At 50.3% G+C, this 17,251-nt stretch overlaps 7 protein-coding genes across 7 annotated transcripts; 3 read left to right on the forward strand and 4 right to left on the reverse strand.

Moving 5' to 3' along the window:
- Positions 1–110: 110 nt before the first annotated feature.
- On the forward strand, positions 111–1,218 carry N7468_006823 (oxidoreductase, short-chain dehydrogenase/reductase family; the record flags this gene model as incomplete). Its single annotated transcript, XM_058476119.1, has 4 exons — positions 111–171; positions 235–673; positions 727–971; positions 1,031–1,218. 4 exons carry the CDS (start codon positions 111–113, stop codon positions 1,216–1,218), a joined length of 933 nt encoding a protein of 310 aa, XP_058329009.1.
- A 794-nt stretch (positions 1,219–2,012) lies between these two features.
- Positions 2,013–3,182, reverse strand: N7468_006824 (uncharacterized protein; the record flags this gene model as incomplete). Its single annotated transcript, XM_058476120.1, has 1 exon — positions 2,013–3,182. One exon carries the CDS (start codon positions 3,180–3,182, stop codon positions 2,013–2,015), a length of 1,170 nt encoding a protein of 389 aa, XP_058329010.1.
- A 621-nt stretch (positions 3,183–3,803) lies between these two features.
- Positions 3,804–5,293, reverse strand: N7468_006825 (uncharacterized protein; the record flags this gene model as incomplete). Its single annotated transcript, XM_058476121.1, has 3 exons — positions 3,804–4,567; positions 4,618–4,701; positions 4,765–5,293. The coding sequence occupies 3 exons, from the start codon at positions 5,291–5,293 to the stop codon at positions 3,804–3,806; spliced, it is 1,377 nt and encodes a 458-aa protein (XP_058329011.1).
- Positions 5,294–5,658: 365 nt separating this feature from the next.
- Positions 5,659–7,242, forward strand: cox15 (cytochrome c oxidase assembly protein cox15; the record flags this gene model as incomplete). Its single annotated transcript, XM_058476122.1, has 2 exons — positions 5,659–6,044; positions 6,132–7,242. 2 exons carry the CDS (start codon positions 5,659–5,661, stop codon positions 7,240–7,242), a joined length of 1,497 nt encoding a protein of 498 aa, XP_058329012.1.
- Positions 7,243–7,771: 529 nt separating this feature from the next.
- Positions 7,772–9,550, reverse strand: N7468_006827 (uncharacterized protein; the record flags this gene model as incomplete). The annotated part of the gene is made up of 1 exon (XM_058476123.1): positions 7,772–9,550. One exon carries the CDS (start codon positions 9,548–9,550, stop codon positions 7,772–7,774), a length of 1,779 nt encoding a protein of 592 aa, XP_058329013.1.
- A 1,254-nt stretch (positions 9,551–10,804) lies between these two features.
- On the reverse strand, positions 10,805–12,736 carry N7468_006828 (lysine--tRNA ligase KRS1; the record flags this gene model as incomplete). The annotated part of the gene is made up of 4 exons (XM_058476124.1): positions 10,805–10,815; positions 10,875–11,196; positions 11,244–12,461; positions 12,521–12,736. 4 exons carry the CDS (start codon positions 12,734–12,736, stop codon positions 10,805–10,807), a joined length of 1,767 nt encoding a protein of 588 aa, XP_058329014.1.
- Positions 12,737–14,180: 1,444 nt separating this feature from the next.
- Positions 14,181–16,672, forward strand: N7468_006829 (putative dynamin GTPase; the record flags this gene model as incomplete). The annotated part of the gene is made up of 2 exons (XM_058476125.1): positions 14,181–16,232; positions 16,289–16,672. The coding sequence occupies 2 exons, from the start codon at positions 14,181–14,183 to the stop codon at positions 16,670–16,672; spliced, it is 2,436 nt and encodes an 811-aa protein (XP_058329015.1).
- Positions 16,673–17,251: the final 579 nt, after the last annotated feature.

Raw genomic sequence — 17,251 nt, forward strand, 5'->3', positions numbered from 1 at the left:
TAGTTAACACCCCACCTATTATTTACTGCTACTCGAAGAACTTTCCAGTTCCCCATCTCCATTCACTCCAACTCTCAAAAGAAAAGTCTCAAGCCACTATTGGCGACATTATGAGTATGCAGAAAGAAGTCAAGAGACCTGCCCAAGGAGCTGCGTCGCAGTTCCAACAAGGTGAGCTATATTACTAGAGGTCCTAGCTCTTCCGGGAAGCCAATGCTCATGATGTTGCTGCAGGGCACGAGATTCCTATCGAGCACCAGAAGAAGCCCGGTCTACAGGATGAAATGTCGGATCCAAAACCTACGTCGACCCACCTCCCAACAGAAGACGGAGGTTATCAAACATACAAGGCCGCCGGAAAGCTAGAAGGGAAAAGAGCTATTATCACTGGTGGCGATTCAGGCATCGGTCGGGCGACAGCCATTCTGTACGCCATGGAAGGCGCATCGAGCTTGATCACATATCTACCCGAGGAAGAGAAAGATGCGCAAATCACCGTTCGGCGCGTGGAGGAGCTCGGGAAAAAGTGTTACACGATTGCGACCGATTTACGACGCAAGGAGAATTGCAAGAAGGTTGTGGAGAAAGCACTGGAATGCCTAGGGGGGATTGACATTTTGGTGAACAATGCAGGGACGCAGAACATGATTGACGACATCAAGGACCTGGACGAGTAAGTCTCACCCCCATTCCTTTTTTCCAGCAACTGTTCTAATGACCAAATAGGGAGCAATGGATCTCCACCTTTGAATCAAACATCCACTCGGTTTTCTTCCTCTCGAAATACACCCTTCCACACCTGAAGAGTGGTTCGAGCATCATCAACTGTGCCTCCATCAATGCCTATATTGGCCGTCCGGATCTCCTGGACTACACATCTACTAAAGGTGCACTCGTCTCGTTCACGCGAGGCCTGTCGAACCAGCAAGTCAAGAAAGGAATTCGTGTCAATGCTGTTTGTCCTGGACCAGGTATGTCATGCCTCCCATTGTGCAGACGACCTCGAAATAGCATACTAATAGGATCTTAGTCTGGACCCCTCTGATTCCGGCTACTATGAACGATTCCGCGATGGAACAGTTCCATGCCACGCCCCTGGGACGGGCAGGGCAGCCCAGTGAGATTGCTACATGCTTTGTATTCCTAGCAAGCGCGGACAGTAGTTTCATTTCTGGCCAGTGCTTGCACCCTAATGGTGGTGTCGTGGTCAATGGCTAAGAAATTTGAAGTATTAACGGCTTGATGGGGTATCTACTAGTCTTAGGGGAATTTCCTTTTGGTAACATCATCATATCAATCAAAAAAGATTCCAAAGTTTGCTGAAAAATTGGACTTGCGCGTCAATTCCAGATGGAGTCCACTGCATAGAATTGCGAGTTCTAAGTCTACGTATACCACTAGTCCTTTCTGCGTAGACTTCTCCATGTTCCGACCTTCTACGGATGTTGCGCTAACACGTTTTGGCGCATTTCTATGATGTAGTTTTTCCGCACCATCGGGAAATATACGTTCTGTTACGATGACTTGAGGTTTTCGTGCGCGAAAGCCGAGACTCGACTTGGGGAATAGGTACCTAACCATAATCTAAGGTATACCACTATAGGTGAAATATGGTAACAAGAGGAAGGATTATATTGATTCCATAGAATTCTTCCATATTTCATTTTGTCGCCAAGCATAGGTACTCCTGGGTGGGTGGCCAGTTCAACACGGTCGCTACGAACGATAATAAATGACGAAGGAAAGGAAATCAGACTCCAAAAAGAGCAATAAGGAACCTTCGCAGGCACATCCATCACACTGGCCCCACCTGCCTAGCTCAAGGGGCCCTTAAAGCAGCTAGTAAGTTCCTACCTGCATTTCGAATCCCATACAGAGCGATCTGGAGCTCAGATATGGCTCTCTTGAGCGGGAAACTTATGGCCCTCGTGCTTGTCTGAATCCGGGAAATGTACACACACTGCGTTTCCGCCCATTCGATGAACTGAGCAAGGTCCCCAGGATCAAGCAAGTTAACATTGCAATTTTTCGATCTTTGGGTAGACGAAAAAAAGCGCCTCCACGTACTCTCGCATCATGACGACTGGAGCCTCCACGGGCGCATGGGAGGCGAAGGGAGGGAACGACTGCAAGATCTCAAGGAATGGAGGCGCAAGTCCGTGCACAGAGTTATATGGCATCCCGGAAGGTGGTCCATGAGGACATTGGCAATGTGACTGCGGTCCATTGGTCTGAAATACACCCCCTTCAAGTAGGGAATTCGGCCACGTAGAGCCAGGACCCACCTTCGATACGCTGCCCTGGACCTCAGAGTTGGGGTCCTGAGAGCTAGGCGATGGATATCCTCCTGCTGGGCCACATGTCACGAGGTGAGTGTGATCAACGAACAGGCCCCCGGTTTCTTGGGTAGGTACTGAGTAGGTCAAATTCTCATGTTCACCGGTAGGTACTGCAGAAGATGAGCTTTCTGATAGCATCGATCTCATCTGAGGCACGGCACTTTGAGGCGGCCTCATTTCAACACCGGAAGAGTAGAGAGGCCTGGAGATCTTGGCTCTGGAAGTACCGGTGGGAACCAAGACCGAGCTAAGAGGCCGCTCCTCTCCAGACACTGGGAGAGACTCAACACAGACCTCCGACTTCATCGGAGCTGAAGGGGTTCTCGCCCTCCATACCTCTGGAGCCTTCCAGTAGCGCTTTAACAACTGCTGCTGTCGAAATGAATCCGGTAGTAAAAGATCTGGATGGGAGTCCGCCATGCGGCGGATCTTCTTTGAGCCAAGAACGGCCCTGATGATGTCTTTGGGGAGGTAATAGTTGCCAGCAGGGCCGCGGCCTAGAAGGAGAGGAAGCCAACCTTGTCGCACCCTCCCACGACCATCAAAATATTGAGTGTATCTGCTTCGTATCGAAGGCGGCTGTGTCATAAGGAGGCAAATGTGTTCATCGCACAGGTTTTTACCTACCTTTGGAAGGGTTACGCATTTCAGATATGGTGGCCGGACGTTCTTCAGGAGACGACGTGGGGTAGGTTCGGCGATGCTGGCACTCGCGGCAGAATCGCTACCTGATGATGACCCATCTGAGCTCTTTGACGTATCCGGACACTCCCATGAGCTTGACTTGGTATCCTCCTCACTTTCAGAGGTCACCCTACTGTCGGAAGAACCGTATCGTGTCATGATAGCCGGGCCCAGAGAAGGGTTTTCGATGGAGGCTCTGATGATATTTGGGGATCGGCTGAGAACGATAAGACCAAAAGCGTGCGTGTGAGCGGAGAATCCTAACTGATATATGCGGCCACAGCAAAATGAATGCGATGTCAATCCCGGAGAGTTTGGTACCCTTGAAATCCGGAGATGGTGAATACACCTGACTTGGCGAAGAAGAGTTTCGAAGTGAGGGATTGAAACTGGAGACGAGTGCACAGCGATTGAGAAGGCCAGTATCTTGGAATATCCCGCAGAACTCTTATTCCGATCGGAGGGCAGCCTGTTTTTCAGCCTCAGAGTATCAATGGGAGAGGATAAGCAGACTGGTGTTGAGCACGGCTCGGTAAATGGACTGGGACTGACAAAGTTGATGAATAGGACAGTAGAAGAATAAGAATAGAGTAGTCAACTCTATCTCAACTTGGGAACTAAGCTGAATGTGAAATCATTTAATGGTGTGTCCTTGTAGATGATTCGTGTGAATGGGGAAAGCTGAACAAAAACTCAGTATTCGAGGTACCTAAGATGCTGACGAAATACGCTAAAATAAGTGGTATCTATGCAATTGAAGAACATAATATCGAATGTGAATCACTGAGGGAGCACTGACTTGCGTCGAGGAGATTTAGAACTCAGCACTTGTCGCATCCGCCGAATTTTGGCCCACCATTCACGGTCAGCGGTTTTCTTGCTCTCATCATCAGGTGCGTCAGGAAGTGTATCTTCAAGTGGAGTTCCAAGGCGGCTATGGAGGGTGTCCGTGGATGTTGTGGACCGTAAACGTCGTCGATGTTTTACTTTGACGGCTTGGAGAACGACCTCCCATCCAGCCAACAAGTCCTTCTCTTTTTCATGGGCTTTTCCAGTCCCACTCTGCGCTACCCTATCAATCCACGGACAGTACTCCATGTGCTCAGTGACCACATCCAGGGTCGAGTAAACCGTGACATCCCCATTCTCCTTCGGCTTATACATCCACAAGCCCAGACGACGAAAGCATGCTTTACAACCAACAAGACCAGCTCCTGTGTCGGCCACCGTCCAGCCAAAAATAGCCAAAGCCAGGGCCACCGGGTTGATATTTGTTGAGGAATCGGCTCGTGGCTGTTCGGAATCCTGATTGTCATTATGGATAGCGGTATCTTGTAAATTTGAATCATTGGAAACTTCGCCAGGTGCCTTTAGCCAGGTTTCGGGCAAGATCTTCGCATATTCATCAATATCAAGCCCCTCTGGAGTTCGTATGGCTCCATCCGCTGGAAGCTTATCGCCCAGCTCTAGGAGGTTCACATATCGATCACGTAAACCAGCGATCGCGTTTTCGGGATTTGCCAAAGACAAATGTTGGATAGTGGCTGCTTGTTTATTAGCTCTGTGATCAGATAGGTCGAGTCATAAACATTACCGTCGCAAGCTTTATTCCGCCATGGGCAATTGTCCTGATGTTCCGTATATAATCGCTTCATGTACTCTTCAACTAGCTTGGCGCCTGAAAAGACAAATTAGCTGACCTGGACACTCCTGGGTATGGTCAGAGCGAGTAGATACTTACGAACTTCCTTGCGCTCTTGGACCTTCTCCGCATCGTATCCATCAAGCTCGTCGATTTCATCCGGTAGTTTAACGACGACTGAGCCACCACAACCGCTCACACAGCTCACGCGCATAACATCAGTACAAATCCAACCATGTTTTGCCCATTGTACTTCGTTGATTGGCGACGGTTTTGGAGTCCACCGATCGACCCGGCGGAAAGTCTCGAGCCGTTCGAGGAATGCTTCGCGGCTCCAAGGGACAAAGGTTGGGCGCTTGGAAGATGATGTGGAGGTTGTACGATGTAGAGACCCGGATTGCTTCAGAGCTGAGTTGCGCACCAAAGTTGCATCAGAATCTTCTTGGCCATTGATGCGAACTTTCTTGATGGAAGGGTTCAGAGGAGCTTGAGTATCATGGATGGTCGTCGCAATCGCCGTTCTCTTCGATGGCTTGGATGTATTATCGAGGGTAGGATTAAGAGGTTTTGAGATCGATTCAAGCACTCGATGAAATTTCCTCTTCTTTGACTCGATGGCGTAGGACATGGTTGCAATTTGAAATGTGTGTTGGTTGTACGCAGCGGAGGTCAGAGCGAGGCGGCTCTTGAGCTGCCGCGGAGGTCGCGATTTCTGCCTGAGGCACTTATGGGACCAGCCAGCACGAAACCTGGTGATCTAGAGGTCCAAGAGATAGAAAAGCTCAGATAATCGCCTCGGAATAAAATCGGTCCACCCTCTAAATGGTCCACTTCGGATAAGGCACTCTGTTGCCCAAAGCTGTTCTCACGAAAGCAAATTCGTGATCTCTGATTGGCCGCCGACCCGCATCGCATGATCTCCGCGACACTGCGGGATTCAACCTTCTTTTTTTCTTCGTTTGCAAGGAGTTTCCCCTTCACATATATTCGCTGATGGCGTCCTTGGGGTCTAGTATTCCGCTCTGGCGGTCTTTGGCACCTCGCCTGTCTAAGGACCTCTTCGCCTGTCGACAATGCCTTCGAACAAAGGCCTATGCTGTCAACTCCATCCGCCGGTATGGCGCAATGCCACCCCCCCAAACAAATAAGATCCGATCGTCTCTGTTCACCGACAAGAACCGCCAATTCTTTACTTCAAGCCTTCGGAAATCGGCTGCTGCCCCCGCAGCTGCAAGTGCAATCGGAGAGGGCGCCGTCAAAGCCAAATCGAGCTTTCCAAACGTTAGCGATAAAGCTGTCGCATGGTGGCTCCTGGGTAGCGCTGCCAGTGTTTTTGGAATTGTGGTATTCGGTGGATTGACACGCCTTACGGAATCAGGGTTCGTTATATCCCTCTTACTTGGATTGAAGCGAATTAAGGGTCTATTCCTAGATTTAGCAACCGGATACTGACGGAGCTTTCTTAGACTGAGTATCACCGAATGGCGACCTGTTACCGGCTCCCTTCCACCCATGAATGCGGCGGATTGGGAATCTGAATTCGAGAAATACCGCGCATCACCCGAATTCAAGCTTCTCAACCCTCACATGACTCTATCTGAATTCAAGTCAATCTACTACATGGAATGGATCCACCGTCTCTGGGGCCGATTCGTCGGTCTATCCTTCGTTGTGCCTGCTGTCTACTTTGTCGCTCGCAAGAAAGTCTCTGCTCCTATGTCCTGGCGTTTGCTGGGGATTGCCGGCCTAATTGGTTTCCAAGGATTCATTGGCTGGTGGATGGTAAAGTCTGGGTTGAAGGATGATCTTTTTGCCCCCGGAAGCCACCCGCGAGTTAGCCAGTACCGATTGACCGCTCATCTTGGCGCTGCGTTTGTCTGCTACGTTGCCATGCTGTGGAATGGTCTTGCCATTTTGCGCTCTCACCGATTGCTAGCTGACCCGGCAGCTGGTTTGAAGCAGCTTGAGGCTCTGCGCGACCCTCGTTTGGCATTCTTCCGCCGGTCCGTTGCCGGTCTTCTGCTGCTCGTCTTCGCCACTGTCATGTCCGGCGGCCTTGTTGCTGGTCTGGATGCTGGTTTGATTTATAACGAGTTCCCTTATATGGGTAACGGTTTGACTCCTCCGAGCAAAGAACTCTGGGACCCTCGCTACTCTCGCAAAGAGGATCGCTCCGATCTTTGGTGGCGTAACATGCTAGAAAACCCCTCCCTCGTTCAACTCGATCATCGTATTCTTGCCACCACCACCTTCACTGCTATTATGGCTCTCTGGGCTTACTCTCGTCGTTCACCTACCGTGCGGCGTCTCTTGCCTGCTGCTGCTCGTAAGGGAATGCATGGGGTGGTTGGCTTTGCTTCCATGCAGGTTGCCCTGGGTATCTGCACCCTTCTTTATCTTGTTCCGATCCCACTGGCCTCTGCGCACCAGGCAGGCAGTTTGTTCCTTCTGACCTGGGTCCTTGTTCTGGGCAGCCGTGTGTGGAACCCTTCTCGCACTGCCAAGCTGCTGCAAAAGGCTGCCAAGGCCCGTGGTCAGCAACTGTCTTCTTCTACCGCTGGAATCAAGAGGCTGTAAACCAAAGTTGTCTTGTGTATTAATATTCTGGGGCTTGACTCCCTGATACTATCTCCATTCCTTTTCTTCCCAATGTATTTTCTATGATTCGATCTGTATTCCTACGTCCTATATGTTGTTTACCTTCAAATTTAAGCGGAGAACTCTTAACTCAAGACATCAATCAACTATGATTCAAGATCCCAGTAACTCCTTTTAAAATTCCCCTGAAAAATTCCCCTGAAGATACATGGCAATAAAACCCTCTGAATATCTGGCCAACCAATTCATGAACCTTTTCTCGCCGCTGGGATAAGCTTCGATCAATTGCCGTCTCTATTGTCGACTTCTCCCATATTCACTCGAATCGATTGGTCGGATACAGGGCCATCCTCAAAGCTCAAAAAATCAAGAAACCTAAAAAAAAAAAAATTTGAAATGCAGATCTCCTCCCGGACTCCGTACGCCAGTTCATAGATCGTTCTCATGTTGGTGTTTACGTATCGATCAATAGCCGTTCAATTGGTCGGTTACATTCCACTCCGCTCGGTCAGGTCGATGGGTCGGGTCTTGCGGCTAGGGTTACGTCGAAGGTCGGCCTGTAATTCACCCTTGCCGAACTCATCAACAGGAACGCTAAAGCGAGAAGGACGACGAGGAGGGCGGGGGTAGGCTCGGGCGTAAGCTCTTCCACTTCGTTTTCCCCGTCCTCTTCGTCATCCTCGTCATCCTCGTCATCTTCGACTCCCAGGTCCATGTAATCCGTGTCGTCATTGATGTTATCCGACAACGTCTGATCGCTATCAAAGGAAGTTACAGGATCTGAGCTCGGGGCCGAAACATCCAGAACGTCGGAAAGCTCGGAATCCGAGGACATAGGAGGCGCAGCTCGTGTCGCAGGAGTCAAGCGATTGGACAAATCCATCAGAGCTCGTGCGACAGCCACATCTGGATCGTCAGGGTCCTCAGACACCTGTCTACGAGCATGAGGAGCCGCGTTAAGAGCCACATGAGCAGTGGGAACAGGGTGAGCTCCAGAATCCGCAGCGGCGTCAGTGGCGAAGGAAGAGCCTGCGCTGGGGTCAAGTTCCGAAGCAGATCCACGAGTATCAGGACTACGTGGACGGCGGCCACGAATCAGCCGACGCCGAGGAGCCTGAGAAACGGTTGCAGCAGGAGCAGAAGCGGGAGCACTCTCAGCACGTGCAGGGCGTGTAATATCTGAAGCTGGGGCTGGAGCGGCAGCATGAACCGAGCTCCAAGCTGGAGTCTGAGCTTGGGCCGCAGCTAGGGTACGAGCTGCAGGTCGAGCTTTAGTTGGAGCTGGAGTTGAAGCTGGAGTACGAGCCGCCGCACGAGCTGGTTTACGAGTCGGAGCACGAGCTGCGGTACGAGCTGGGATTCGAGCTGGCGTTCTGGCCGGAGTGCGAGCCGGAGTGCGAGCCGGAATGCGAGCTTGAGCTGTTCCTGGAGTGCGGGAAGCCGTCGTTGAGCGCGATTTAGGTGTATTGGAGGGCGAAACAGGAGGGATATCGATGTTATTCTGACCCTCCTCAGGGACATGCTCGCTCTTGAATGTAGAATGAGACCGTTCTCCACCACGTCGACGCAGACAGCAGCGGCAACATTGCCACCCACAGGACGTGCAGCGGATCATGCCGTCCTTGTTTCGGTGGTCACATTCATCACATTTAGCTGTGTGGGCAGCAACATCATTGAATTGCACGACTGTTATAGTCCGTTTCTCAGCAGATCCCCGGGGACGCAGAGGGAGTTGAGTCGAGGGAGTGTCGGGGACTTCTGGTGCCGTGTGTTCTGCAAGGTTTGCTGTACGCATAGCAGGTGGGGGCATAGATGTCATGTCAAGTCCTCTGGTCTGAGCGCTTGGGTGGCCTCCTCCAGCTGAAATCCGTGGGGAGTTCATAGATTGGCCTGACCCAGCTGAGGATGTATTGGAGCCAATGTTTAGGGACATGCGGGACTGGATAAATCCATGCTGACAGCGGGATTGGTTGCTACCATAGCTGGAATCATTGTGGTCGTTACCAACATCAGCGGACATCGTATCATGGGCTTGGGGCAGAGGATACCCAGAGGCAGGCCAAGGGCCTTGATACGGATAAGGGACAGGGTGAGGAAGACCTGCAGGAGCAAAATAAGGGCTCCCATAAGCAGGATTCATGCGTACTGCAGGATTTCGCTGGGAAGGATTACGAGGATCTGAATAAATGGTCTCGAAAGCAGGGTCGGTGGTGATAGCATCGCGAGCTCGATAGGTAGGGCGACCAGGAGGCGAAGAAAGAATTTCATCGATAGCATCACTGGTCATGGCTCGAAGAGCAGGATCGATCTGACAAGAACAGGTACTGTCATGCGCTGGACCACTAGCCATGGGAACACCGGGACGATAGGTGGAAGGTCCATGTTCATACAACTTTGAGGAGAGAGTTAGAGCGCTGCAATATACAAACGTAGGGTCAATGAATATCTGGAATGATTGGATACGAACCCATTGAGTACTCGCGTTACCTGCAGCACCCGTGTCAATCGACAAAGGGGGCTTGAGATGATATTAGCTCGAACATCACATGAACAAAACAATTTGCATCAGAGCGAACAGGGTACTGACAGAACGGTGCGATCCGTCTTGCACTTCAGGTTGATTGTCATGATGCTGCACATGTTCCCTCACCACACTTGGCGATCCTTCTTGCAGACCGCTCTCAACATTTTCAGACAGCTCACGGGTATTGGTACGATACTGAGGACTGGATATGTGGACATGCGAAGTTTGGAAACGAAAATCATCACCAGACAGTCTGTGGGGTTGATCGATAGGAGCTGGAATGGATGGGGGGGGACCATGTCGAGATTGGACGGGGGGGTTCAACAGGAAGTCCTCGCTCATAGTTCACGATGTTCGTTTCTTCGAGGGAAAGGACCCGCTCCTGCGTAACAGAACGCGTCGTTGTTGTCGATGGTGCTGTCGTTGGCGACGCTTCGTTCGATGGAGGAGTAGAACCCTCCATCGCGACGGCGTTGATACGAAAAACGATACGAAAGGCTCAGTCTTGGAAGAAAAAAAATACGATGAAGTAAAAGTAAGCGAAGAGAGGTGGAAAGGGAATAGTCTAGGAGCACAGTGATTATTTCTTTATACAACACAGCGGAGAAACCCTTCTACTACATTCTGCCGGTAGTCTTCAAGAGATCAGACGAACTTCTAGCTACTGGTGTGACTATTCTGCTTTTCTAATCTCCCACTTGGCAGAAAAACCTTCTATAACCGGGCCATAACGCCCCTGATGCGCCTGATGAACCACAGGTCCCCAATCTAGAAGAGGTAGCACTTGGTAGCCAGAACGATATATCTGGGAAAAAGAAGGAAAGAAAAAGGTAAGGTATTATACAGGAAGAAACGTAATAAGGCTTTTGAATGGCTTGAATTTTGTTTCTATGGAATACCTATTTCAGCAGATGCATTACTCATGACCGCCATAGAATCCGCATGCAAAGACACCAACATAAGAGATCGAAATCCTTCGTGACCCTGGTAGTAGACTCGATTCAACGTTTACATCATTTATTTGTGGGCTGGAGATTCATTGTTAGTGATACGGGCTCGTGGAAATTACAAGAAAGCAGGAACATACGGATTCCCTCCTCGGGCTGGGGCTCGATACCGACGACTTCGGCGGCAGGCCTGGCCTCGGACGCACTCTTGTCGTCCTTCATCATGGGGAAGGTCAGAACCTCCTTGATGCTGTAGTTGTTGGTGAGGAACATGACCAGACGATCAATACCCATTCCCCAGCCACCAGTGGGAGGCAGACCGTACTCCAGGGACTGGCAGAAAGTCTCGTCAATGATCTGAGCCTCGTCATCACCCTGGTCCTTCTGGCGAGCCTGCTCCTCGAAGCGTAGGCGCTGGTCAAAGGGATCGTTCAACTCGGTGTAAGCATTGCAAATCTCACGCTTCAGGACAAACGCCTCGAAACGTTCACACAGGCCACGGTGCTCACGGTGGTACTTGGCCAAGGGGACATCATCTGAGGGTGGCCCATGATGAAGGTGGGGTTGATACAGGTCTCTTCAAGGAATTCACCAACCAGCTTGTCGAGCATGCGAGCGTTGGTCTGAGGAGGTGAGCATTCGACGTTCATCTTCTTGAGGACGCGCTTCAGGAAATCATTGGTCTCTTGAGTGTGGAGTTGATCGCCTGGAGGAAATTTCTCGCCGCAGGCCTCCTCAAGAGCAGGCATCATCTCGATTCGTCGCCATGGGGCCTTCCAGTTGATAGTGTACTCTTCGCCGGTCTGGCTGGTGTAGCTGGTTTCGTATCCACCAGTAATGTGCTTAACGAGAGAGGAAACAAGCTCCTCGGTCAAGTTCATCACGTCGTACATGTCGGCGTAGGCCCAGTAGAACTCACAGGTGGTGAATTCGGGGTTATGAGTGAGATCGATACCTTCGTTACGGAATTGACGTCCCATTTCGTATACACGCTCCAGACCACCAACAATCAGCATCTTCAAGTACAGCTCGGGAGCAACACGCATGAACAAGTTCATGTCCAAGTCGTTGTGGTGGGTGACGAATGGCTTGGCGGTAGCACCGCCCGCGATGGCGTTCATCATGGGGGTCTCGACCTCGGTGAAATCGCGAGCATCGAGGAAACTGCGAATATAAGAAACGATCTTGGCACGCGTGCGGAAGATGTCGCGGGAGCGGTCGTTCATAATAAGATCAAGGTAACGTTGGCGGAATCGCTGCTCCTTGTCCTGGAATCCATAGTGCTCGGATGGGATGGCGTGCAGGCAGGGTGCGAGGAGGATAACCTCGGTAGCAAAGATGGACAGCTCGCCGTCGGGGCGGTTCTTGGGGGCAGTGCGACCGGGGAAACCGACAATTCCAACAACATCACCACGTCGAAGATGCTCATGTTGATCCTCGAAAGGAACGTCCCCAGTGGCGTTCTGAGCCTGACACATCACCTGAACCTTAACGCCCTCAGCGCGAATGTCGTAGAAGATGAGCTTGTTGCCGGAAGCGCGCTTGGTGTAGATACGGCCGGCAATGCGCACGGGTATCTCGGGCTTCTGTTCGCCCTTCTGGAGAGAATCATACTTTTTGAGGTACTCGCGCAAGTCATCGGTGACCTGGAACTTGTGGGGGTATGGGTTCGGGCTCTTGGACTCGCGCAGCTTATTGATCCTGTTGCTTCGGATCTCGAAGTATTGCTGTAGAGCGGTTACAACTGTTAGCGCAGGCGTCACGGACGCTCGCCATTCGAACATACGTTGGGGGTGAGATTGGCCTCGTCATCCTCAGCGGAAGTCTTCTTTTCGGCCTTTGGAGGGGCGGCCGCGGCCTTCTCCTGCTTCTTGGCTTCCTTCTCGCGCAACTTCTGGCGTCTCTTCAATTCCGACTTGGACACTTTTTCGCCAGTAACCTCATCCAGAAGAAGATTGGCCATGGAGGCTTCGGCCTCTTGAACAGGGTTGGGTTCCGCCATGATGTCCGTTTCGATAGTGAAGACTCAAAAGGTGGGATGGAGAAAATGAATGGTGAGGGGCGCAATGAAATTTTGGGCGGGAGCAATGACTCAGGGCCCGTGATTGGGTACAGCCCAAGTACAGACCATTTGAGCTCCTTAGGTTATCTTCGTGAATCTGCACGTGGCATATTGAACTCAAAAGTTGTCTTATCCCAAAAGGATTTCATATTCGTAATTCGTAATACAAAATAAATGTTTTCCAAGCTCCATGTATTGCTCAAAGTCATGAGAAGAGGAATACTAAATCGGGGGATTTAGGGCTTAAGGCAGAGCGGGATGGTTTTACCCCGCCATTCCGCGCTGATAGGATTGTATAGAGTAGACTACAGGTTACAAAGGCCCTTTGGCTTCGCAATACCGGAAGTTTAACCTCCAAGGCTTACTGGAGATAGTACAGAGCTTGACCCAGCTTCCTAAGCTTTTGTACTTATCACAGCTCGAAACATCAGATGATCGAACCCGGTCACCTGATTTCCCTGTTTGCTGAGCCACCTTCTGGGCCATACTTTCTTCAGACAAACAAAAAAGTGGTTCAAGCTTCAAGTTTGGAAACTATGTGCCCTCGTCACAATATTTGCAGTCGAATTTTCCCATCCTTAACCATCAAGTTGAACGATCCCGAGGTCTCATAAGTCACATAAGTTAGCAACTTGAATGGATATAGTAGTATCGTCTTGGGGATAAAATTCTTCTCCTTTCAAGTTTTGAGCATTGATTGTTACGTTAATGCCATGACTACTCTCTGTCTGAATGGAGCTGCTGACGGCCTTGCCTAGCAATGTTGCTCTCGAGTCATTCGGCAGCGGTGTTGATAATAGCACGTACTTTAACACCCTAGACTTGAATATTTATTGGAAAACTCATTTTATTCCTTATATTAATACGAGGAAAATCTTATCGCAGTTGAAATTCGCCTTCTATCCCTGGCTGGGGCGCGAGGAAAATGGACATAGGAGCAGAATCTCGAAAAGGGCATTGAACAAGTTGTTAATTTAGGAAATGGGATATCCCTGTGTTTTAGTTGTTTTCGTCTTCTCATTATAAGGAAAGTTTCCAGTCTCCCCAGTCTTGAGCCTATCCTCTCTCTCTTTCTCTCTCTCTTTCCCCTCCTCCCTTCTCTCCACCCACCCCATCATCAACCTCCAAACTTTCCCCTATCTTTTTCTATCATCCTCCTTCACCTTCTATCATTCCAGCATATTGCTGTGTTTATCCGCGTGCTCTAGTTACATTTGAAGCTTTCGTTACTAAACGCCCTAGCCTCCTCTGTTGAAGCCATCTTTCAAAGTTGAGCACAGGTAAGAACAACCCACCACCCATCACCGCACTCATCATTCAGAACGCTTTGAGGGATACTTATGGAGAATGATAACAGCAGGTGTACCTTCTTCTTTATTTCAACATGGCGAACATAGCCCTACCGAATTCTACCACCGAGACGCTCAAAAGATTGGATATTGAAACCCTGGTCAAGAAAGTCCAGAACTTGAGCCACCTCGGCATCGAAGATAACAACATCACCCTTCCCAAGATCTGCGTTGTTGGTGACCAAAGCACTGGGAAAAGCTCTCTCATCGAGAGCATCTCCGGCATCAAAGTACCACGAAGCACGGGTACATGCACAAGATGTCCCATGGAAATCAACTTGAGTGAGAGCGACGAAGATGAAGAATGGAAATGTTCCATTTACTTGTCAACTCGCTACTGGTACTTGCCTACCATGAGAGCACGACAGAGATTCCCTCGTAAGGGTCTTGGACCTTGGACTGATTGCGGCAGTCGTCAACCCGATGACTTGTTCGTTACTTTGACTGCGCGGGACAAGCACAAGGTCCAAGATGCGATCAAGTGGGCTCAGCTTGCGACTTTGAATCCTGGCTCTGATTTCAATAACTACAAACCGGGCAAAAACGCCGACACCACTACCGCCGTCAAGTTCTCGCCAAATGTCGTTCGCATCGATGTCTCAAGCCCAAACTTCCCTGCGCTCAGCTTCTATGACCTGCCTGGGGTGATCAACCAGTCAGAGCAGGACGATGAAAAGTATCTTGTTCCGCTTGTCGAGAACCTGGTCAAATCCTACGTCTCACAAGAGAATTGCATTGTCCTGTTGACTTTGACCATGACCGACGACCCTACCAATTCGAGTGCCGCCCGACTTGTCGGAGAAGTTAAAGGCGCCAAAGAGCGTACTCTCGGCGTTCTTACGAAGCCCGACAAGCTTGATGGTCGAGAGTCCTACCAGCAGTGGGAGGATATTCTGAATGGCAGCAAGTTTAAACTCGGCCGAGGATACTACGTAGTTCGCAACAACCCGGATCCGTCTGTGAGCAATGACCAGGCGCGAGAGGAAGAAGTACGGTTCTTCTCTACAAGTCTTTGGGTCAACTCTCTAAAGGCGTATCAAGGCCGCTTTGGAGTCCCTAATGTTGTGCAGGCGCTTTCAACCATTCTGAAAGCGCAGATCCAGACGTGCCTCCCGTCAATCATCAATCAGATTGATGAGAAGGCCCGTCGGATCGACGAAGAACTTGCCACTTTTCCGGCTCCCCTAGCCAACAATGTCCAAGGGACATTGATCAAGAAAATAATCCAACTCGGCATGCGCATCAAAAACTTATTCGGAAGCGACCCAGATACAAATGTGTTCAGGCGCACCCAAAAAGAATTAGAGCTGGACTTCGAGACAATTTTGCGCATTACGCGACCCCGCTTGAAAACCAGTGCCGTCTCCGACGAGCATATCTTGAAAGAGAGAGTCGACGCGGATTGCGAACTCATGTTTGCTTCCACCCCCCGCAAGAAGCGTGCCGGGACGTTCGACTCCGAGGCCACGGTCCGATCACCCACCGTTGTCAAAGCAGATAAAAGTGACGATGGAGACAAGTATTTTAAGACGAGGGCTTTCTCCAGTCATGTTGCAAGCGGCCATATTTTCTCTCTTGAACATGTGCGGGAGATTCGTCTAGATAGCCAAAGTGGTGGTATACCAAACCACGTTGACACGCGAGCAGCTGATTTCATGGCTCGGTTGAGTATCCAACATTGGAGCAATGTCGCCCATGTTTTCGTGACGGCACTCCACGACCATGTTGAAGAAGTCTTGACAGCAGCTCTAGATGATGAGCTCAGTCAGTACAAGCAGACCGAACTATATCGTGAAGTGCAGACGCTCATTCAGCAGTTCATGTACGATGTTCGGACAGAGCAGCTCTGCGACATCATGAAGTTTTTCAATATCCAGTATGAGCAACCATTCACTATTGAAGAAGGCGAGCATGAAGCGAAGGCAGGTGAGGCCCTCAAAAGTTTACAGAAGTCCCGGACCGACGCTCGTATAAAATGCTGGCTCCGGCTCAGTGGGCAGCCGGCCGATGAGCAAAGCGCCGTCAAGAGTATCAACGAAACCAAGCTGGGGCGCGATCCGTTCCATCACGAGATTAATATGGTTGCCGTAAGTTCTACTTGAAGCTACCTTCTAACGGGCACGTTTTGTTGATATAATTACAGAAATGTCGTGGATACTACGAGATCGCCCGGGGACGGTTCTTGGATGTAGTGTGTCAGATGGTCCGATACACCATCCATAGCAAGTTCCGGGACGAGCTGGACAAGAAGCTTCTTCGAGACTTCACCGATCAGCCTCCAGAACGCTGTGCACAGCTTATGGCGGAAGACCCCCAGCGCGAGGCGCTTCGTTACAGCCTGATCGAGCAACGCGAGAAGTTGCACAAAGCCCAAGGCTGGCTTGCAGCGATCCGTGGGGAGGAAAATGAGCAATTCGACGATATCGAGGATCTTATGGTTAAATCAGAGATGGTCATAGATGTGGATACAGACACCAGAATGGATGAGTGGAATGACGATGAAGATTCAATTTTTGTGCAAGGGTAATGGCAGAGTGAAATATGGAAGGGCCAGGGAGGGCATGCGCCGGGCGGATATCACGACCAGAAAATGTTCAATGTTGAGATTTAGATAGTATTTCCGAAAATCGAAAAAAGAAAAAAAAATTGTTGGATTACCTCCGCTTCCATGGCAGCAGCCTGTACTGAAACACCATGATATGTCCTGTGTTGTAGATGTGGATTCTATGAGTATAGGGAGAAAATATGCATGTTCCGAGCCTTAAGCCATAGAAGTCATGTTACGCTCCATGTCTCAGTGTTCACAATTTGCGGTGAACTAGTGCAAATGTGTGGATCGGGTGGCGTGTTTTGCTTCGGCGACAACGAGGCGTTTCATTGGCAATAGTATACAAACAGATGGACTTGCTCGATGGATATGTCAATATGATTCTATATGAACCACGAGTTGGAACCCCCAATCCGGCTGGTTGACTCCAGATCGCCACTGATAAGCTGTTTATAGATCTGAGTCAGGTGAGTGATCGCCCCCCACCGCAAGCGTCGTCTTGGCGCCCGGAGCCTTCGACGTTGAATCCGGCCACGTCGGTGTTTTTAGCTCCTTTTG

Source organism: Penicillium chermesinum (genome assembly GCF_028974085.1).
Source record: "Penicillium chermesinum strain IBT 19713 chromosome Unknown utg000005l:1.0-4115287.0:1.0-4118363.0, whole genome shotgun sequence".
NCBI lineage: Eukaryota > Fungi > Ascomycota > Eurotiomycetes > Eurotiales > Aspergillaceae > Penicillium > Penicillium chermesinum.